Source organism: Bubalus kerabau, chromosome 19 (genome assembly GCF_029407905.1).
Source record: "Bubalus kerabau isolate K-KA32 ecotype Philippines breed swamp buffalo chromosome 19, PCC_UOA_SB_1v2, whole genome shotgun sequence".
In the NCBI taxonomy this organism is placed as follows: domain Eukaryota; kingdom Metazoa; phylum Chordata; class Mammalia; order Artiodactyla; family Bovidae; genus Bubalus; species Bubalus kerabau.
In genome coordinates, this window is record NC_073642.1 from 58,989,011 (window position 1) to 59,008,861 (window position 19,851).

At 50.7% G+C, this 19,851-nt stretch overlaps 1 protein-coding gene across 1 annotated transcript in view; it reads right to left on the bottom strand.

Moving 5' to 3' along the window:
- Nucleotides 1–907: 907 nt before the first annotated feature.
- The window catches only part of PRIMA1 (proline rich membrane anchor 1), a 68,374-nt gene continuing 49,430 nt past the window's right edge, over nt 908–19,851 (bottom strand). Inside the window, exons 3-4 of the mRNA XM_055556020.1 lie at nt 17,969–18,098; nt 908–1,325 (exon numbers count right to left, since the gene is read on the bottom strand). Of these exons, the coding sequence (XP_055411995.1) occupies nt 1,223–1,325; nt 17,969–18,098 (233 nt within the window). The 3' untranslated portion in view covers nt 908–1,222. The remainder of the gene's footprint in view (nt 1,326–17,968; nt 18,099–19,851) is intronic.

Genomic DNA, 19,851 nt, shown 5'->3' on the forward strand with positions numbered 1-19,851 from the left:
GGGTTCCTCCATGCAAGTGCGTGGAGGGTGAGGGAACCAAGGGCCAGAAGTGTTCTCGCAACCCTCCGGGAGTGCAAAAGCACAAGGCTGCTGTCTCTGGGGCCCCAGTGATGTGCCCACAGGGTGACTGGCCACCGGCAAAACAGGCTGGCAGGTGGGGGTCACTCGGCCAGAAGATGGAGTCACCAGGCCAGGAGGGTCCCTCTCCTCCCATCTCCTTTCCTTCCCTTCGTCCACCAACCACTCCGGAGGGCTCAGCACTTTCAGAACACAAGGGACATTCAAGGCAGCCACAGAAGCACACTGGCTCCCTCGGGATGACGGCAGGCCTGGGGGCTCTCAGGGGAGTACCAGGCCTCAGGGAGCGTCGGGGGCCCAGGCCAGAGCGCCGGTGATGGGTTTGGCACGGGGGTGGCCTCTGCCAGGGGAAGGCAGGGCCTGGCTCACAGGGAAGCGTCGGGTCCTCTGAGGGTCAGGTGTGGGAGTGAGTCTGAGGACAGGGGTAGTGGCCCCTGTCCTTCCAGGGCCCCAGGCCTGGGGTTCAGGGCGTCATTTTGCCCTGGACGGTCAGACCCCACCCGGGGGTGTGATGGGCTTCTCGGCTCAGTCTGGACTCTGCAGACAGGGCACACAGCCCCCCGTGATGGGGAGTCAGGAGCCAGGGGCCTGTGATGGAGATGGGAGGGCGAAGGCAGGCTCTGAAGACTGAGACAGCGACAGGGCGGCGGGAGGATGGGTGGGAGCACCTTTGAACGGGGATGTCTCGTGGCTGTGCCCATGGCTTCTGTCGGGAACGGCATGGTCGGGGAAGAAGGTGGGCTTCCTGGTGGGGAGGGGAGGTTTCCTTTAGGCGAAAGGGGTGGGGGGACCTCTTCGCCCCAGCAGACAGGCTCCCGGCCTTCTCGGGGTGTGCGCTTTGGGCACCAGCCGGGGGACAGTCCGTGGATCAGACACAAGATGAGGAAGAGATATGGGGCCTCGGATGATGGTGCTACCCCGGAGGCTGCTGCCTGCTGGCTCAGCCTGGTGTCTGCAGCATCCGCGCTGTGGGCTGACCAAGGGGCGAGGCTGGGCAAAGGAGGCTTTCTCCTTTGGGAGGCTCGAAGCCTGCAAGGCGATGAAGTCCTGGACAAGCCCAGTGTCAGCTCGTGTCCACCTGCTTTCCCGCCTCCACCAGCACCACCAAGGCGTCCCTCTGGCCAGCAGTCCGGGGCCTACGGACTCATACCACAGCGCTGTTCGCGTCCACCCCTTTGCTGCTCTGCGAGGAAGTCATAGGGTACTCAGCAACGCCAGTGCCGTTCTCCTCTTTTCTCAGGGGTTTCCTGGGGGCAGGAGTGGGGAAGGCAAAGGAGGGGGAGGCAGGCACATCCATTAGTTATCAGTGGCTGGTTATCTTACCCTCCCAGTTACCCCACCAGGCTCTGGTCCAGGTCAGCTTCCTTGGGGCGCTAGTCCTTGTGGTCTTATGTTATAGGGTAACCATATACTGTGTCAGGCAACCATGGCATAGTGAATAACAAAGCAGGGAAAACAGGTGTGACTTGGAACTGTTCTGGACAAACCACGATGTATGCTCAGCTTGGTATGCTCTCTGGTCAGCCTTCGGTTGATCTCTTTGATATGAGCAAATCGACATGAAGACGAATATTGGGGGTGCAGAGGGTTGAAAGAGGCGAGGTGCTCATGCTTGGGCTTTGTAGTCTCGTCTCTGGGTGGTCAAAGGCAAGAGGAAAATGTGATGAGGTGGGTGGTGGTAGTGCTGTTGCTGGTCATGGCAGTGGAGGTGGGGCTGGTGATGGTGGGGGGGTGGCATTGACGGTAAAGGCAGTGGTGATGGTGGGCGGAGACGGTGGTGACGACGGGAGAGCTGGTGGCGGTGCTGACAGCGACGGTGATGCTGGCGGTGGAGTGGACGGCGGTAATGGTGGTGGATGGGGGTGATGACTGCGGTAGCAGAGAAGGTGGGAGAGTGGATGGCAGGGATCGTAGTGGTGACGGCAGAGAGGGAAACGGTGGTGAGGGTGACGGTGAATGTCCACACTAAATCAGTGCACGCTCGTGGTTCTCAAACACTTCATGTTGCACCACTGGAAGCTCATTTCAAAGGCCCTTTAACCCCAGGAGCCATTCCTCCTAGGCACGCCGGGCATGGGGAAGGCTGGGAGGGAAGCTTTGAGAAGGCTCGTGCTCACTTGCTGAGACTGAATTCGCAGCATTGCTTTCCGGCCTGGCTCGGATTCCACCTCCTCTCTTTTGGGGTTCAGAAGGGCTTTAGCTCCCGGCCCCAGGCCTGAGTGACCACAGCCTCCTGATGGGTCCACGCCATACATGCTATGTAGCCCGACCCCATGGCACAATCTTGCTGTCTCTTGGGTGGACCTGAGGCCCAAGAGGTGACAGCTCGGTCACCTCCTGTATCCCCCAAAAACGCTGGGGCTGAGCCTGAACTGGCCTTCATTGTGTGTTCACTAAACTGAATGTTTACGGTCATCGTTGAAAGCCTAGGGATTGATTGCTTCTGCCTTCTCAAATGTCCCTAGCGCCTCCCCAAACCCAGCGAGAGGACTGGGAGGCAGTGACAGTTTGATGCCTGTGGGATAAGGCTGTTGGCGATTAGTTTAGGGGAGGGAGGGTCTGTGTGGTAGTTATCAGTAGTTTCAGGGGGATGGGACTATCAGGCCTGTTCAGAGGCGACACGATGAGCAGCCACATGTTGTCTTATCCCCTCTCACAATGGTCCCCTGAAGAAGCCAGGCCTGAAGTTGTGAGATTCATTTCATGGGGAAGCTGAGGCTTTGGGAGAGCTGTGACTTGCCCGATGACCCCCCATCAGTTTGTGGTGGGCTTGGAGCACTACTCACTCCTACCATGTCTTGACCCAGACATCTTTCTACTGAATCGCCATTCTGCTGCTCCTGATGATAAAGCGGGCCTTCCCCACCCTCCATCCCCAAATGGGCCCTGTGGTCCAATCACCTTGGGAAGGCCCTCTGCCACCCTCCTCTTGGAGATTCCCCAAAGTTCTCAAGACCCTGCTCCCAGAAGCCTGTGTCATCTTGCTTTGTTCTAGGGTCATGCTGTGTTCTAGGGTCCCCCAAACCCCATTTCTATAGATGCTCACAGACACTTTCTGGAACTCAGAAAAGGCTCAGATGAGTTGCCTTGTTTGTGATGGGCTCCTGGAAATGACAGACTCTGAGTCTCCCTCTCCCCGGGACCTTTCTCCCTCTGTTTCTCTTACTCTTCCTCCCTCCCACCCACCCCTTTCCAGGGGCCTCAAGCAGTTCTGACCTTGCTGTGTAGGCTTGATTTCTGACTCAGTGAGGTCTACCTGACCTGGAAAATTGGGGGTCGGGGGTGCATTTTTTTACAGCGAGATCCTGTGTGGCCCCCAACATGAGGCCCTGCAGGGACTTAATTGACATTTCTAAATTTATCATCAATATAGAGGGATTTTGTCAGAATCAGAATTCCAAAAAATAAAGACAAAAATCTCTGCCCCCTCTCCCCTCAAAAATCTCTGGGCCCAAAGATTTTTCTGCTTTTCTCCCTAAAATATTCAGCCTTGGGCTAGGTCTTAAAAGTCAGTTGAAACGGGTAAGGACAGGGGCGATGAGGCTTAAGGGCCTTTGAGGGTAGATAATGCCAAGATAAAGGAATCCTGGAACTTACAAGGGAGATGGGTAGAGCCTGGCAGGCACAGAGTTCCAGCCCTTTTTAGGGAGAGGGTAGGAAATGAGCAGGATTCCTTCTGCCGGGAGGAGAGAAGACATTTCTAAAGCCAGGCTGCTGGCTGCAAGACCCCTATTCCTGGGGCTTGGGTGGAGGGGATGGTGGCTGGAGGGACACTGGGGTCAGGTCCAGGAGAGAATCCCAGGGGGATTCTCAATGCCTTCTCAATGGCTCAGCCAGCTTCCCAGGCAGGAAAGCGGGTCTCAGTGGCGGCTCCATCCAGCAAAGAGGGCAACTTTTGGCTAGCGCAGCACCTCTCAGGAGCAGTCCAAGAGCCTGGGCATGGCGAGGGGAGAATGGGCTGTCCCAAGGGCTCTCCTGAGAAGTACACTTGGTCTGCTCCCCTCCCTCATGCAGCTGAGCCGTCAGCCACTCTGCTCCCTGGGCTGCTGCCCCAGCCCATTCCCGAAGCCCTTCTGCGATTCACTGGAGCCTGGTGGACACTGGAATTTTACCTACAGCAGGACAACGCTCTGCCTTGAACACCTACCCTCATCCCCATCCTCTCTCTCAGCTCAGCACTTTAGGGTGATTCTGCGGAAGGGCTGGGAAGCAGATGTCTGGCTCACTAAACCCAGCTCTCCCACTTTCTGGCTGTGTAACCTTGGACAAGTCACTTAACCTCACCATGCCTCAGTTTCCTGGTCTATAAAATGGGCACAACAACGGGGTCCATTTCATAGTCCTATGGGGAGGATTAAAAAATACGTTAATGCATGTCAAGCCCTTTAAGGAGCATCTGGCACACAGTAAGTGCTCCATAAGTCATGTTAGTTCTCAGGATGATGCAGTTGGAAAGGGGTCAGTGCGGAGCTGCTCCTGTTGCCAGTGGTCTCCAGTCTGCAGAGACTTCCTACCTAATGTGCACCCCGCGGGGCTCCTGAGTGCTAGGGCAGCTGGTGGGGACCCAGCCCGGCCCCCTGTGAGCCACCTGGGGGTTCCTGCTAAACCAGAGAAAGGCCCGTCTGCCTGGGTGCGGGAAAAGCTGGGCACACACAGCTGCCTACATGGCCTGGTTCCTAAAACCAAGAAAAAGGAAAGTGAGATTTTCCTTGGCTCCACGTCTGATTCCTAAATGTCGTGGGGCGGGGCCTCCCACCTCGAGAAAACTCCCACCCTGGGGGCCCCATGTTCTCTGCTTGGAGGGTGGCCCTAAAGGCTTGCCATCAGCAGAATGCCCGGGCAGGGAGAGCCAGGACCCCCTTGCGGTTCCTGCTGACAGCGCTGTGATGGGTTCCGCCCTCAGCCCCCTGCTCTGTGAGGGGTCGGGGGAGCTGGAGGCAAAGAACAGCTCTGAGAGCCTGCGAGTGGAAGCTGCTGGCTCGTTTCTTGTGTCCTGCAGCCCACTGAGGGTCTGTTCTTAGCGACATGAGGTTAAAGGTCTCAGACTCCCTCTTCCAAAGGTATTTATCCTCCCCATGGCCTACCCTGCCGGGAGCCAGCGTGAGGAACTCCGCCCATGGCAAAGGTCATGAGGAAGGAGGCTTGACATATGCAAAGGCAGGATCGAGCCTCAGGAGTCCCCCTGGAAATTCTCGAGCATCTACCCTCAAAACCAGAGTCTGCCTACTTTCCTGCTTTGTGCTCTCACTTACTCCTCTGACATTACGGGGGGCTGTCCCCCACCACCATCTCTCTCTCTGAAAAAGAGTTAACTTACAGCTCCAGTTAATAAAGTTCCTGGGCGTGACAAGAGTGTTTTAGTTCACAAACCCCTCAGATGGCTCTCTAACTTGCCTGACAGGTTTACCTGGACTCCTACAGCTATGCATATGATTGTTTACAGTCTCCCAACCGCGAGAGGCACGGGAAGCTTAAGATATTCAAATAGTATAGAGCCTCTCGGAGAGTTAGAAATTGTTAGAATAAAACTAGTAGAAGATTTCATTGTTGAGCCAATGTTTGCTGCCAAATTTCCACATCCCCTGTATTGTATCCTTGGAAGTGTATTAATATAGTTGGTATGTAGAAAAAATAAGTAGTGGCCTTGGTGTTAACAACTTTAGACCCTTAAGGTAATAAATTCTTTCCTTTGTTGTAAACCCACTGCACCTTTGCCCTATAGGAATGCAACTTTATCTAACACCTTCGGAGGATGGCGCCAAACTTTAAAATAATTACTCTTAGAGAAAATAAGTCTTATGGTTGACAAGCCTTTGTCAGAGTCATAAAATGTTAACAGGCCTTCTGGCCAGAAGATGATGTAAATCACCTAAACCATTTGTAAATGATAAGTTTGCAGAAAAGAAACCCTGGTTTCGATAAGGATCAAAGACTGCTGACTTTGCATGATTTCACACCCCCTATTATCCTCTATGTGCAACTTAGGGTATAAAAGCCCCTGTTGAAAATAAAGCTATGGACCTTGCTCACCGAAGCTTGGTCTCCCCATGTCGTTCTTTCTTTCACCTTCTGGCTGAATTCCCATCTGAGGGTGGAGGCTCGTCAAACCTACTAATTTTGCCTGGGCTTCTAAGATCTGACCAGGGAGGCCTTAGTGTCTCCTCTCCTTCAGGAGAACGGGAGGACGCCTGCGGCCTACGTAGGTGATGCAAACTCCTTTTCTTGGAGTTTTATTGGTTTTCCACGTAAACCAAGTTATTCAGCCTCTTTTCTCCACTGAATTTTCTCACTGAGCTATCCCTATTTAACCACTCTTTATATCTCTAATTAATACTTAATTAAGCTATCTCTATTCTAATCGCCAATGCCGTCATCCTGAGGGAATCCTTGGATCCAACCGGGGCTGGACCCCAGTACTACCCCCAAAACACACACACACTACATCACACTACACACACATCCATGCCCATATACACATTCAATATTACACATCCACACATATACGTACATATACACTCATATATGCCTATACACACATGCATACATATGCATTGTACACACACACACACATCCATGCATGCTCACATACACAGAGTTCCACCATGAGACACCTCTGTACACCGCAGACTTCTCCAAAGCTGGGTCAAGAAACCAAAAAAACCCAAAAAACAAAACAGCCTTTCTGGGCCTCTGAGGGTGTCCCCTGACGATGAGAAGCAGCACCCCATTTCTCACTCCGAATCCTCTGCCATCACCAGGGAAGGTGAGCCAGGCATGTGGCTGATGAGCAGCCCCACTCAGTTGAGCCCCCTGTGTTCACTGCCCCTATCCCCACTCCCTGCCCAGGGCTTCCATGTTCAGCCATGTCTGTTGAGCTAGCTGAAAGATGGTGCTGCAGAGGTTCTGGGACTCGGGTCTTTCGTGGGAACCGGCTGGCAGGACAAGGCCTCTGGATCTTATTCTGAGTGCAGTGGGAGCCACTGAGGACTTCTTGTATGAGGAATTGCTATCTATCCCCTTACCCTGCCCCATGACCTTGACCCAGTGTATCTGGAGAGCTGAGTTCCAAGAGAATAGAGTTTCTTGGGGATAGAAAGGTCTAAGCAGCAGGGACTTGTCTGAGTCTTCCATCTGCCAGCACTGGGCTCCACGGCCCCACTGCACCAAGGATCCCAGGCACACAGAGAAGCTGGCCCCTAAGCCTGCCTCCTACTGTCGGGAGGGGATTTCATCACCTACCACAGCACCCAGGCCCCTTGGAGAGGGGTGTTAGTTGCTCAATCATGTCCAACTCTTGCGACCCCATGGACTGTAGCCCACCAGGGTCCTCTGTCCATGGGATTCTCCAGGCAAGAATACTGGAGTGGGTTGCCATTTCCTTCTCCAGGGAATTTTCCAGACCCAGGGATAGAATCTGGATCTCCTGCATTGCAGGTGGATTCTTTACCATGAGTCAGTTTTAACGGTGGAATTTCTCAAATCTACACAAACAAGCTTCCATTCATGACACAGAAAATCATGGAAGAGTTGCTACCTGCCAGGCACATGCCAGGCACTGTGGGGGAGAGACAACATGGGTGAGACCAGACGACAGCTTCCCCCTCTAATGTGTGTGTGTGTGTGTGCACACACAGTCACTCACACACTTATGCACGAGCACACAAACATGCAAACACCAACTGTTTTTAACTGACCTAAGAGCAGAAAGCAGAAATGCAAATCAAGGGAGAGCTACAACTCAAAGAACTTGGCAAGAAAGAAAGGTCAACCCCAGCCCAGGGCACCATGACTGAGGAGGTGTGTTTGAGCTGGGTCTTGAGTGAGCAGTAAGGACTCAGCTGGAAGCCAGGAGGGCAGCTCCCTGAGTCCTCAAAGAATGTGAGAGGAAGGCTGGAAACCTCTGTGACCTGAGCTACAGCTTCCTCCTATGACCACGGAGGCATATTCTGGCTCAGACAACACAGGGATCTCTCTTGCCCTCCTCCACAGTCTCCCAGCTGCCCGGGGAACCATGGCTTCTCAACTTGCCACACACTCAGTAAGAGCTAACCCTCTGCTGGGGCACCCCAAAGCTCCCCAAATAATGTAAATCCTAAAAAGAAAACTAACTTCACTGACTGATTTGCTATTGAGTCTATGATTCAGGAAAGACCTTGGAAAAATCTTCTATGATGGAGTCAAGCTAAAGAAAGGAAGAACTGGAGTGGGAGATGGAGAGGGAGAGAGCTGAGTGTGGCAAGTTCCCGGAGGCGAGGCTTGGAAAGCTACTGAAGACAACGATAGCCCAATGGCTGCACATCAAGCCGAGAGAGCTACCATCCACCTGGAGAGGAGGATGGAATCTCCAAGACAAACACGGAACTGACAAATTGATCACCTAATGTATCTGAACATATTGGGAGAAGGCACTGCTAACTCCAGAGAAGGAAGCTAATCATAGTACACTACATGACTCAGCTGTGAACAATATTTATACAGTGTCATACGGAGGGGAACTTGGGTAGTCGTTGATCCACTCATTGGAGGAACCTCGAAGAAGCAGTTGGGAAGAGGGCAGGTGTTTTGTATTTACATTTCAGAGTAGTATTAGGTTTCTAAATCTTGTACCTTCTATAGTGAAAAATGGATAATGGATAATCCATTATCCATTATCATTATCCAAATGGATAATGGATACAGTGGATAATGTTTAAAATCAACAGAAAATGTAGAGTATCCATATCACTTAGAACATGCAGGGAAATACCAGAAGAAACAGCTAACACTCAAAAATGGTTGCCTTTGGGACTTCCCTGGTGGTCCAGTGGTTAAGAATTCACCTTGCGATGCAGGGGACTTGGGTTTAATCCCTGATCAGGAAACTAAGACTCCACCTGCCATGGAGCAGTTAAGCCTGGGCCGCACCAGGAGAGACCATGCACCACAACTGAGACCTGACACTGCCAAATAATAAGTAAATTAATATTTTTTAAAAAGTGGTTGCCTCTTACAAATGAGATTTGGGGGAGAAAGAGGGACACTCAGGGGGCTTCTGGTTTTATGAATAGGCTAGGGCTCATTTTACTTTTTTAATTACTTGCATGCACTGACCTAGAGCCAGACATCCTGGAATGTGAAGTCAAGTGGGCCTTAGAAAGCATCACTACGAACAAAGCTAGTGGAGGTGATGGAATTCCAGTTGAACTATTCCAAATCCTGAAAGATGATGCTGTGAAAGGGCTGCACTCAATATGCCAGCAAATTTGGAAAACTCAGCAGTGGCCACAGGACTGGAAAAGGTCAGTTTTCATTCCAATCCCAAAGAAAGGCAATGCCAAAGAATGATCAAACTACCACACGATTCAACTCATCTCACACGCTAGTAAAGTAATGCTCAAAATTCTCCAAGCCAGGCTTCAGCAATATGTGAACTGTGAACTTCCTGATGTTCAAGCTGGTTTTAGAAAAGGCAAAGGAACCAGAGATCAAATTGCCAACATCCGCTGGATCATGGAAAAAGCAAGAGAATTCCAGAAAGACATCTATTTCTGCTTTATTGACCATGCCAAAGCCTTTGACTGTGTGGATCACAATAAACTGTGGAAAATTCTGAAGGAGATGGGAATACCAGACCACCTGATCTGCCTCTTGAGAAATTTGTATGCAGGTCAGGAAGCAACAGTTAGAACTGGACATGGAACAACAGACTGGTTCCAAATAGGAAAAGGAGTTCGTAGAGGCTGTATATTGTCACCATGTTTATTTAACTTCTATGCAGAGTACATCATGAGAAACGCTGGACTGGAAGAAACACAAGCTGGGATCAAGATTGCAGGGAGAAATATCAATAACCTCAGATATGCAGATGACACCACCCTTATGGCAGAAAGTGAAGAGGAACTCAAAAGCCTCTTGATGAAAGTGAAAGTGGAGAGTAAAAAAGTTGGCTTAAAGCTCAACATTTCAGAAAACGAAGATCATGGCATCCGGTCCCACCACTTCATGGGAAATAGATGGGGAAACAGTGGAAACAGTGTCAGACTTTATTTTTCTGGGCTCCAAAATCACTGCAGACGGTGACTGCAGCTATGAAATTAAAAGACGCTTACTCCTTGGAAGGAAAGTTATGACCAACCTAGATAGCATATTCAAAAGCAGAGACATTACTTTGCCAACAAAGGTCCGTCTAGTCAAGGCTATGGTTTTTCCTGTGATCATGTATGGATGTGAGAGTTGGACTGTGAAGAAGGCTGAGCGCCGAAGAATTGATGCTTTTGAACTGTGGTGTTGGAGAAGACTCTTGAGAGTCCCTTGGACTGCAAGGAGATCCAACCAGTCCAATTCTGAAGATCAGCCCTGGGATTTCTTTGGAGGGAATGATGCTAAAGCTGAAACTCCAGTACTTTGGCCACCTCACGCGAAGAGTTGACACATTGGAAAAGACTCTGATGCTGGGAGGGATTGGGGGTAGGAGGAGAAGGGGACGACAGAGGATGAGATGGCTGGATGGCATCACTGACTCGATGGATGTGAGTCTCAGTGAACTCTGGGAGTTGGTGATGGACAGGGAGGCCTGGCATGCTGCGATTCATGGGGTTGCAAAGAGTCGGACACGACTGAGTGACTGATCTGATCTGATCTGATTGCTTTAGTAAAATAAAAATTGAATTAAAAAGTGATCATGAACATTCAAAGCCCTAACCATACTTTCCAACCATAAAGCCCCCTCAAGGGTCATGCATGATATTCCTGACAGTTGGAATGGAAGAAGCAGCCTCGCTTTCCCCCCTTCTCTTCCTCATTACCCTGAGGTTCATTTTTCCCCTCTTCATAGCATTCATAGTCTTTTAAAACAGTTTATTAATTTGCTGGTGTGTATATGTTTGATCTGCTTCCCCCAGTTGGAGGAGGTGAACAGGAACCCAGTCTTGTTTATCACTACATCCCCAACGCCTAGTCTAGGCCCCAGCACACAGTAGGTGCTCAATAAATATGTGTGAGCAGTCTGTGCCAGTCAGTGGGTCCTAAGGCCCGTCAAGCAGACCTGGGTGTTCAAAAGTGCCTGTTCTACTGGAAGCAACTTGACCACAAAAAGCTGACGCGCGTGCCCGGGGAACGCTCGGGCACGCGCACACACTGCCGCTTGCTCCCAGGAGCCGCAGGCTTGCTCATTGTCTGCAATTAGCGGCCTGCAGGGTCCGCCAAACTGTTCCATAGCCTTTTATTGGTCTTTCAGCCAATACCCTGTAAATTAGAAGGAAATGGCTGTCAAGTGACTTAATGGCTAATCGATGGCAGAGGGTGCAGGACCCATGCTGTGCGCGGCCAGAGGAGGCGGGGCACTCTTCCGGTGCCTGGGGAGTGGGGATGACTCCAGGGAGGGGCCTGGGAGGGGTTGGGCCATGTCTCCGCCACACAGGTCTCTTCTCCGGATGAAGGGTGGAGGCCACAAACCCACCTAGGACAGCGGCCTCAGTGTTGGGAGTCCTCATGCCTGTGGGGTGCTCCCTGGCCCTCCTACCTGGGCAGTGGACACCGTGCACCTTGGAGCTTGTCCTTGTCTCATCGTGGACAAGATTCCTCCTCCCTGCTCACAGAGCCTTGGTCTTCCCTCCAGACACGACTCTCCCATTGTAATAATATTACTTTGCCAACAAAGATCCGTCTGGTCAAGGCTATGGTTTTTCCAGTGGTCATGTATGGATGTGAGAGTTGGACTATAAAGAAAGCTGAGCACTGAAGAATTGCGCTTTTGAACTGTGGTGTTGGAGAAGACTCTTGAGAGTCTCTTGGACTGCAAGGAGATCCAACCAGTTCATCCTAAAGGAAATCAGTCCTAAGTATTCATTGGAAAGACTGATGTTGAAGCTGAAACTCCAATACTTTGGCCACCTGATGTGAAGAGCTGACTCATTTGAAAAGACCCTGATGCTGGGAAAGATTGAAGGTGGGAGGAGAAGGGGCCGACAGAGGATGAGATAGTTGGATGGCATCACCGACTCAATGGGCATGAGTTTGAGTAAACTCCAGGAGTTGGTGATGGACAGGGAGGCCTGGTGTGCTGCAGTCCATGGGGTCACAAAGGGTCAGACATGACTGAGTGACTGAACTGAACTGTTGCGGGGGTGGGTGAGGTGGGTCTGATTAACACACAGGTGTCCTTGCAGAAGTGTGGGCAGTGAGGCCAGGGGCTGTGCTGGAAGTGCCCACTACCAGAGTGCCCAGGCCAAGCACAGCCCTGGCACCTGGCCCAGTATTTACACATCTGGCAGCAGAAGGACCTGGTGGCATTGGTCCTCCCAACATCCCAGGGCCAGGAAACAAAAGCTCAGGGATCTGGGTAGAGACTAGGAGGGCTCCCCCACATTATAGATGAGGGCAGTGATACCCACTGAACTGGGCTGGGGCTGGGAATGGAATGCAGGGCTCTGGATACCCAGTCCTGGGTTCTTTAAACAGCTCCAGGCCGTCCTGTGGTCTGATGACAGGTACATGACAGGTACATGCCAGGCCCTGGGTGGGGAGGAGGCCTGGATGGAGCATGACATCCAGAACACCCAAGAGCTCTGGGGCCTGACCATCCTGGGCCTGCAGATAAAGAAGTTGTTCATGCCAATGCCAGGGCAATGAGCCACTGAAATGCAAACTGTGTGGGCCTCCCATGGTGGGGAAATCTCCAGAATTTGGGTTATTGACAGGGACTTGGGGGCTACGGCATGTGTTAGTCCCACTGGTTAACACATGGGATGCCCATCCTCTTCCAAAAACACTTCTCAGGGGCCCTGATCTGGGTGAGGTTCCCTTCCTCTGAGCTCCCCCAACCTGGATACCCCCTGAGCATCTTATCACCCAGCAGAGCTGGGACATTGGGAATGTTTATTGAGTCACAAGATGAAATTTGATCCACTGAGTGTGTGTGTGTGTGTGCATGCATGCTAAGTCACTTCAGTTGTGTCTGACTCTGCGACCCCATGGACCATAGCCTGCCAGGCTCCTCTGCTCATGGGATTCTCCAGGCAAGAATACTGGGGTGGGTTGCCATTTCCTCCTCCAGGAGATCTTCCTGACCTAGGGGTCAAACTGGTGTCTCTTATGTCTCCTGCATTGGCAGGTGGATTCTTTACCTACTAGTGCCACCTGGGAAGTGGGATCTGTATGTAGAAAGTGCTAACCACATCCCACCTTCCTGCTATCAAGGTCAATGACTAGAGAGGGCATGGAGGGGGTGACCTGTCTGCATCTGCTCCCCAGTTTCCTCCCCTCCCCAAGGCCACACCCCACATGCCAAGCCAAGCTGGCACCTGCAGAATCACCTCATTTCCATCCCAACTGATTCTAGAACCATCCTTCCAGCAATCTGGCTCCATAAGGCTGTGTTGCGGCCATTCACAAAGATCTCTAGGAAGTCCTCCTCTAGGACTCCAGGCTGTGAGAGGGTTGGGTTTTTTTTTGTTTTGTTTTTTTGTTTTTTTAAGAAAGCAGGGTTTATCACTGAATTTCCCTTCTAATGGTTTCACAGCGACATGCAATGCTTTTGTTTCCTGAGAGAAAAGGCATGTTTCAGATGAATTATTAACTAAAGAGAATTGACTGTGAGGAAGAAATCCTCCATTTACTCTGGAGAGAAATGCACACAGACAGCTGCTTGGCCAGGCTATCTCTTACAGAGGTCGGTTGGGGGAGCAGGGAGGGGGCGTTTGCTGTCCCGCACTGGGTGTACCTTCTGCTGCCTCCTCCTTCCGCAGCCCACAAGGTGCTGATCCATTTTCCCCAGGTCAAGCTACCTTCCAGGAGGGTTCTGGGAGAACCAGACTCTATTGTTGCCTCCACTGGCCGCGAGTAGCACCCACTCCTGACACTGATTATCCATCTTAGGACGCCAGGGACACCCTCTCTGGACCGTGAGGATCTGGACCGGCAGAGGGCTGAGTGTTTCCCCAGAAGAGGATGCAGATTTTGGCGCCAAGGCAGAAAAGGACTGCGCTCTATTTAGTACATGGGTCGGGGTGCTGACACCTCCCCTGTTTCAGCCAATGGGCAGCACCTCAGGATATCTGGGAGCATGGAGAAAGGTTGGGGCGTTTTCTCCCCGCACTTGTTTTTTAGGGCTGCATCTCCAGCAGTTCCAACCACAGGTCCTGCTGATTAGCCTCTCTTTTGAGTCTCCAGGCCCTGTAGATTTCCCTGGTACTGCGTCCATCCTCTGTCCTGGGGTTGCTAACAGCTCGCACCTCTATTATTCGTGAAATGCTTCAGAAATTCTATTGTTCTCAGGACTTGCCCAAGCCCCTGGAGGGAGCTCCGCCCATTCCTTTGGCTGGAGCCCCGCCCACACGGTAGGGGAAGCCCCGCCCACACCCCCTAGGGAGGAAGCCCCGCCCATACCCCGGAAGGCGTCCCATCCACGCCTTGGAAGGGATCCACTGAGCCATCTGAAGTGAGTTATCTGTTTTTCCAGGAGGCTGACAGGCTCGGGAACCAAGACCCAGAGCCTGTGGAAGGAGACAAGGGAGGCTCTCTGGTGCTCTGACCAGAGGTGGGGTGGTGCCTCCCCTCGCCTTCCCGGGAGTCCCCCAGCTCCGCGGACAGACGCAGCGGACACGGCACAGAGCGGAGACATCCAAGTGAGCTGCTTCACCTGTTAGGTTCGCCCAGCCCTCCTAATGTTGGAGCAGGTAGCCTGTTTCTTCAGGAGAGTTTTGGAGCAGAGAGGAGGCAGAAGCATATCTTTTGGAAGAGCCTCAGTTTATTAAAAAGATGATGCATTTTGAAACCATAATTCGAAAAGATGCATGCCTCATCTTTTTAATAAGTTTGTTCTCAGTCGCTTAAGTCGTGTCTGACACTTTTCAACCCCATGGACTGTAGCCCGCCAGGCTCCTCTGTCCATAGGATTTTCCAGGCAAGAATACTGGAGTGTGTTGCCATTTCCTTCTCCAGGGGATCTTCCTGACCCAGGGATGGAACCCGCGTCTCTTGCATTGGCCAGTGGATTCTTTGCCACTGAGCCACCAGGGAAACCCACCAGGGGGTGGGTTGGAGTGATAAATTGGAAGACTGGGATTGACATATACACACTTCTATAGATAAAATATTAATCGATAACTAATAAGGACCTACAGAGCTTTGCAGGTGGCGATAGTGGTAAAGAACCCACATACTGATGCAGGGGACATAAGAGACGTGGGTTTGATCCCTGAGTCAAGAAGATCCCCTGGAGGAGGGCATGGCAACCCACTCCAGTATTCTTGCCTGGAGAATTCCATGGACAGAGGAGCCTGGCAGGCCATAACCCATAGGGTGGCAAAGAGTTGGATACGACTAAAGCAACTTAGCGTGCAAGGACCTACAGTATAGCACAGGGACCTCTACTCAGTACTCTGTAATGGTCTATATGGGAAAGAAAAGAATCTTAAAAAAAAAAAAAGAAAGGATGATGCAGCCTGTCTCTGAGGGAAGGGGGTCCTTGAGGGGACTAGTGCCCCCACTCTCTGGCAGCGCCCCGGGTGGATCTTGAACACTTGCCCTAAAACCTTCAATGGCTCCCTGTGTCTGCTGAATCATGGGCCAGCAGCTACAGCTGGTGGGACAACCACATTCCCGTCAGGCTTGGGGCTTCCTCCAGCCTCCCTCCACCCTCATCTCCAACCCCCCCACCCCCCATTTCCCCATCCCATCCCCACCCCCATCACAGGGGCTTCGTGATGCTTGGCGCTTCTGAATGCCTGCGCTGCTCTGCTTCTTAAAATCCTCCTCCTGCTGCAGCAGGCTCTCAGCTGAAATGATTTTTCATCCACATCAGGGTTCACTTGACTCCTGCCTCTCCTGCCTGGTCCCGGCTGTTGGCCTGATGAGGCCCTTCGCCCTGGGTGCCTGACCACATGCAGGTTTTAAGACTTTCAACTTGATAGTTTACTCTTTATGCTTTTGAATTATTAAAGTGAAACCACATAGAACAGCTGATTAAAAGGGTAAAGTTTAAATAACTTTGGTCTTATGATTGCTCAATAGAGATCCTTTAACTTTGGGTCTTAGGGAATTAAAAAAAAAAACTTTCTTAAAAACATATTAACAAATCCTCTAGTATTTTGCAAGCAACATTATTGTTCCTCTTTTGATTATATTGTCCCCTAACGTCCCCCAAAGCCTAGTGTGCTGCAGTCCATGGGGTCACAAAGAGTCGGACACACTGAGCCACTGAACTGACTGACTGAATGTCCTCCAAGGCCAGAGAGGCCGTTTTTTGGGAGGAGGCTAAGAACTGGAAATCGAGGGGTGGGGCCAGAGCTACTGTGTTGTAACACCTCGGCCTTAGGCCTCAACAATAACAATGTTGAGCTTCAGACCCCAACTCAACAAGGTGCTTGATAACCTTGTCTGAAAAGCAAAGTGAGATAGTGTTGTTGTTCAGTCACTCAGTCGTGTCCAACTCTTTGCGACCCCATGGACTACAGCACGCCAGGCTTCCCTGTCCTTCACCATCTCCCAGAGTTTGCTCAAACCCATGTCCATTGCGTCAGTAACGCCATCCAATCATCTTATCCTCTGTCATCCCCTTCTCCTCCTGCCTTCAATCTTTCCCAGCATCAGGGTCTTTTCAAATGAGTCAGTTCTTCGCATCAGGTGGCCAAAGTATTGGAGCTTCAGCTTCAGCATCAGTCCTTCCAATGAATATTCAGGATTGATTCCCTTTAGGATTGACTGGTTTGATCTCCCTCATGTCCAAGGGACTCTCAAGAGTCTTCCCCAACACCACAGTTCAAAAGCATCAAAGCAAGATGGTAGTTAAGAGAAATAATAGCAAGTGTTACTGAAAGATAATATGCTATTTGGTTCATTCATGACCCTTTGGGAGCACTCCTATTCATCCTTCAAAACCCAGCCTTGTTGTTGTTCAGTCACTAATTGTCTCTGACTTTGGGACCCCATGAACTGCAGCATGCCAGGCTTCCCTGTCCTTCAGTACCTCCCAGAGTTTGCTCAAACTCATGTCCATTGACTCAGTGATGGTGTCTAACCATCTCCTCCTCTACCGCCCCCTTCTCCTCCTGCCCTCAATCTTTCCCAGCATCCGAGTCTTTTTCCAGTGAGTCAGCTCTTCGCATCAGTTGGCCAAAGCATTCACAGAAGACCTTCTCTGAGGCATCTCTACTTCTCCTTCTCCCAAGAGAACCTCGCTCCTTTCTCTCATTCTTTTTCCATCTTCCACTATGGAAACAGTGAAAGCTGGTGCAGCTCTTGGTGAGCACACTCTTATACCAGGCACTGCTGACCATGTAGCACTGCTACATATTGTGCAGACCATTCACAGAGGGCTTCTCACCACTGCCTGGGGGCAAAATAATTATTCTTTACCCCCGTTTTACTGATAGGGAAACTGAGGACCAGAAAGGTGATTTCCTCCTGGTCACACAGCTTGAACTGGAGTCTGAATTTTGATCAGATTCCAAAACCCAGTTCCAGCTCCAAACCAGCATGGTGCCCTCCTCCAGGGGATACATCACCCACCCTGCAAGAATTATTTCCATCCTCCCAGGCCTGGAGTGAGCCCCTGGCAGCGGGTAGAGGAGCTTTATCCTGCCTCCATCCTGACATATAATTGGTGCTCATCAAATGCTCGTAGAACCCCCTAAAATGAAGGGGGGCGGGGGAGGGGAATAATATCTGAGATCAACTTTAAAATACTTCAGCAAAGAAAAAGATACAAGGAACAGGAAACAGTAAATATTAGCCAGATCTTGATAACTGTTGAATCAGGGTGAAGGTAGGTGGATGTTCTTTGTACATTCTTTCTGCTTCTTAAGTGCTTGACAATTTTTATTATTAAAAAACAAAAACGAATGGAGGAGGGTGGAGGAGCCCTGAGCCCAGTTCGAGTTCCCTCTGGCGCCAGAGCTGGGTGAACACTCACCTCTTGATGGCTTTGTAGCAAATGATGACAAGCACAGTGAGAAACACCAGGGAGGCACAGCATACCGCGATGACGATCACCAGCCCCGACCACCAGCTCTCCTCCGCGGGACACGAGGTAGCGTTGGGAGCTGAAAGAGGCAGGAGCAGCCTGAGTGTCCCCTGGATGTGTGGGTCCAAGCTGGTGTCAGGGGTGAACCGTTGTAGGTGACACCAAGGCTGGCCTCGCCACCATCCATCACCCAGATGAAGCCTCTCCAACCTGTCCTGCCGTCACCACCCCCACCCCCACCCCCACCCAGTGGCAGGTGACGTCATGGTTGGCCCCCAGCCAGGTGACGTGCTCTGAGCTGGGGTTAAGCACTGCACCCTGGGCCATCCATCCTTCCTGGGCATGAGCTAACTGACAGCAGGGTCGGGTTTAATTTCCCGTGAAAAATAACAGAACATCTTCTCTCAGCGTGGGTATTAAATCTGCTTCCTCTGAAGGTGGGAGTGAGGAGTTGGGCTCACAGAGCACACGGGGTGGGGGTGGGGGGGCAGGGAGGAGAGAAAGGGAGGCCTGTAAACATCAGTTTCTTAAGCTATTTTTTTTTTTTTTTTTGCAAGAGACAAGTTTTCTCTCTTCTTGGGTTTGGTCCCTGTGGTGGGTACCGGTAGCGGTCTCAGCCTGCACAGTGGTCACAATTTGAAAAAGTCATTGACAGAGCATATGACAGGGGTTGCTGCAGGACCACCCTTGTCATTACTCAGTCCGTGGGGTCCTTGGGGAGAACCCGTCCTTCCCTTTGGCACAGGCTGAGTGACGGGACCCACGTACAGACAAAGCTTGCAACAAAGTCGGTTTGCTCTGCTCTGAGAAAAGCAGAGACATCATATAGCTTTACCCCAGAGGTTTTGGAAGACCTATACCCAACTGGGAAGAATTGCTTGGAATTGCAAAAGGAACGGAAGTGAGGGAAAGAGAAAAGGGGAGAGGGAGAGGGTAGAGGGACAAATAGACATATATATATAGACACTATTAGTTTGGGACGGTTCTTCAAGACCTGTGAATATGTGTAACAGAATCAAAACTATGCCCTAGATTTAATAATAGGCACCATGAAGAGTGCAACAGTATGTGGGGATTCAGTGAATGATTTCCCAAAGGATGCCATGGGTGGTTTCATTATTATACTATTATTGATGATATTGTTGTTGTTTGAATCATCAAGGTGTAATTTACATATAGTGAAATACACCCATTTGAAGTGTACCATCTGATCAGTTTTGACAAATGCATACACCAGTGTAAACCTCACCTCTGTCATGACACACAGTATCACTATCAGCCCAGAAAGCTTCCTTGCGCCTTCTAGTCTGTCCTGACCCCAGAAGCAACCACTGTTCTGCTTTCTAAAATCACAGATTAGATTTGCTTGTTCTTGAAACTCACATAAATGGAATCATGCAGTGCCTGGGTTTTTTTTTTTTTTTTTGGCTTCCTTTATTTAGCAGTGTTTTTGTGATTCACCCACAATGTTGGATATTTAAATAGTTCCTTTCTTTTACAGCTGAACAGTATTCCATGATATGTATATACCCCAGTTTGTTTATCCTGTTCAACTGTTGATGAATACCTAAGCTGTTCGCAAGTCTTTACTTTTGTAAACAAAGCTGCTGTAAACATTCACAAATAGGCTATAGACATGCTTTCTTGGTATAGACATGTTCATATTTCTCTTGGTTAAATAATTAGAAGTGGGGTCACTGGGCCCTATGGTGTGTGTGTGATTAACTTTGTAAGGAACTGCTGTGTTGTTTTCCCCAAGCCCTTGTACTCTTGTTTGGAACAAGGAAAGATGCAGAGAAATGAGTGATTTTGTGGCTTTATTGCAGCTGGAT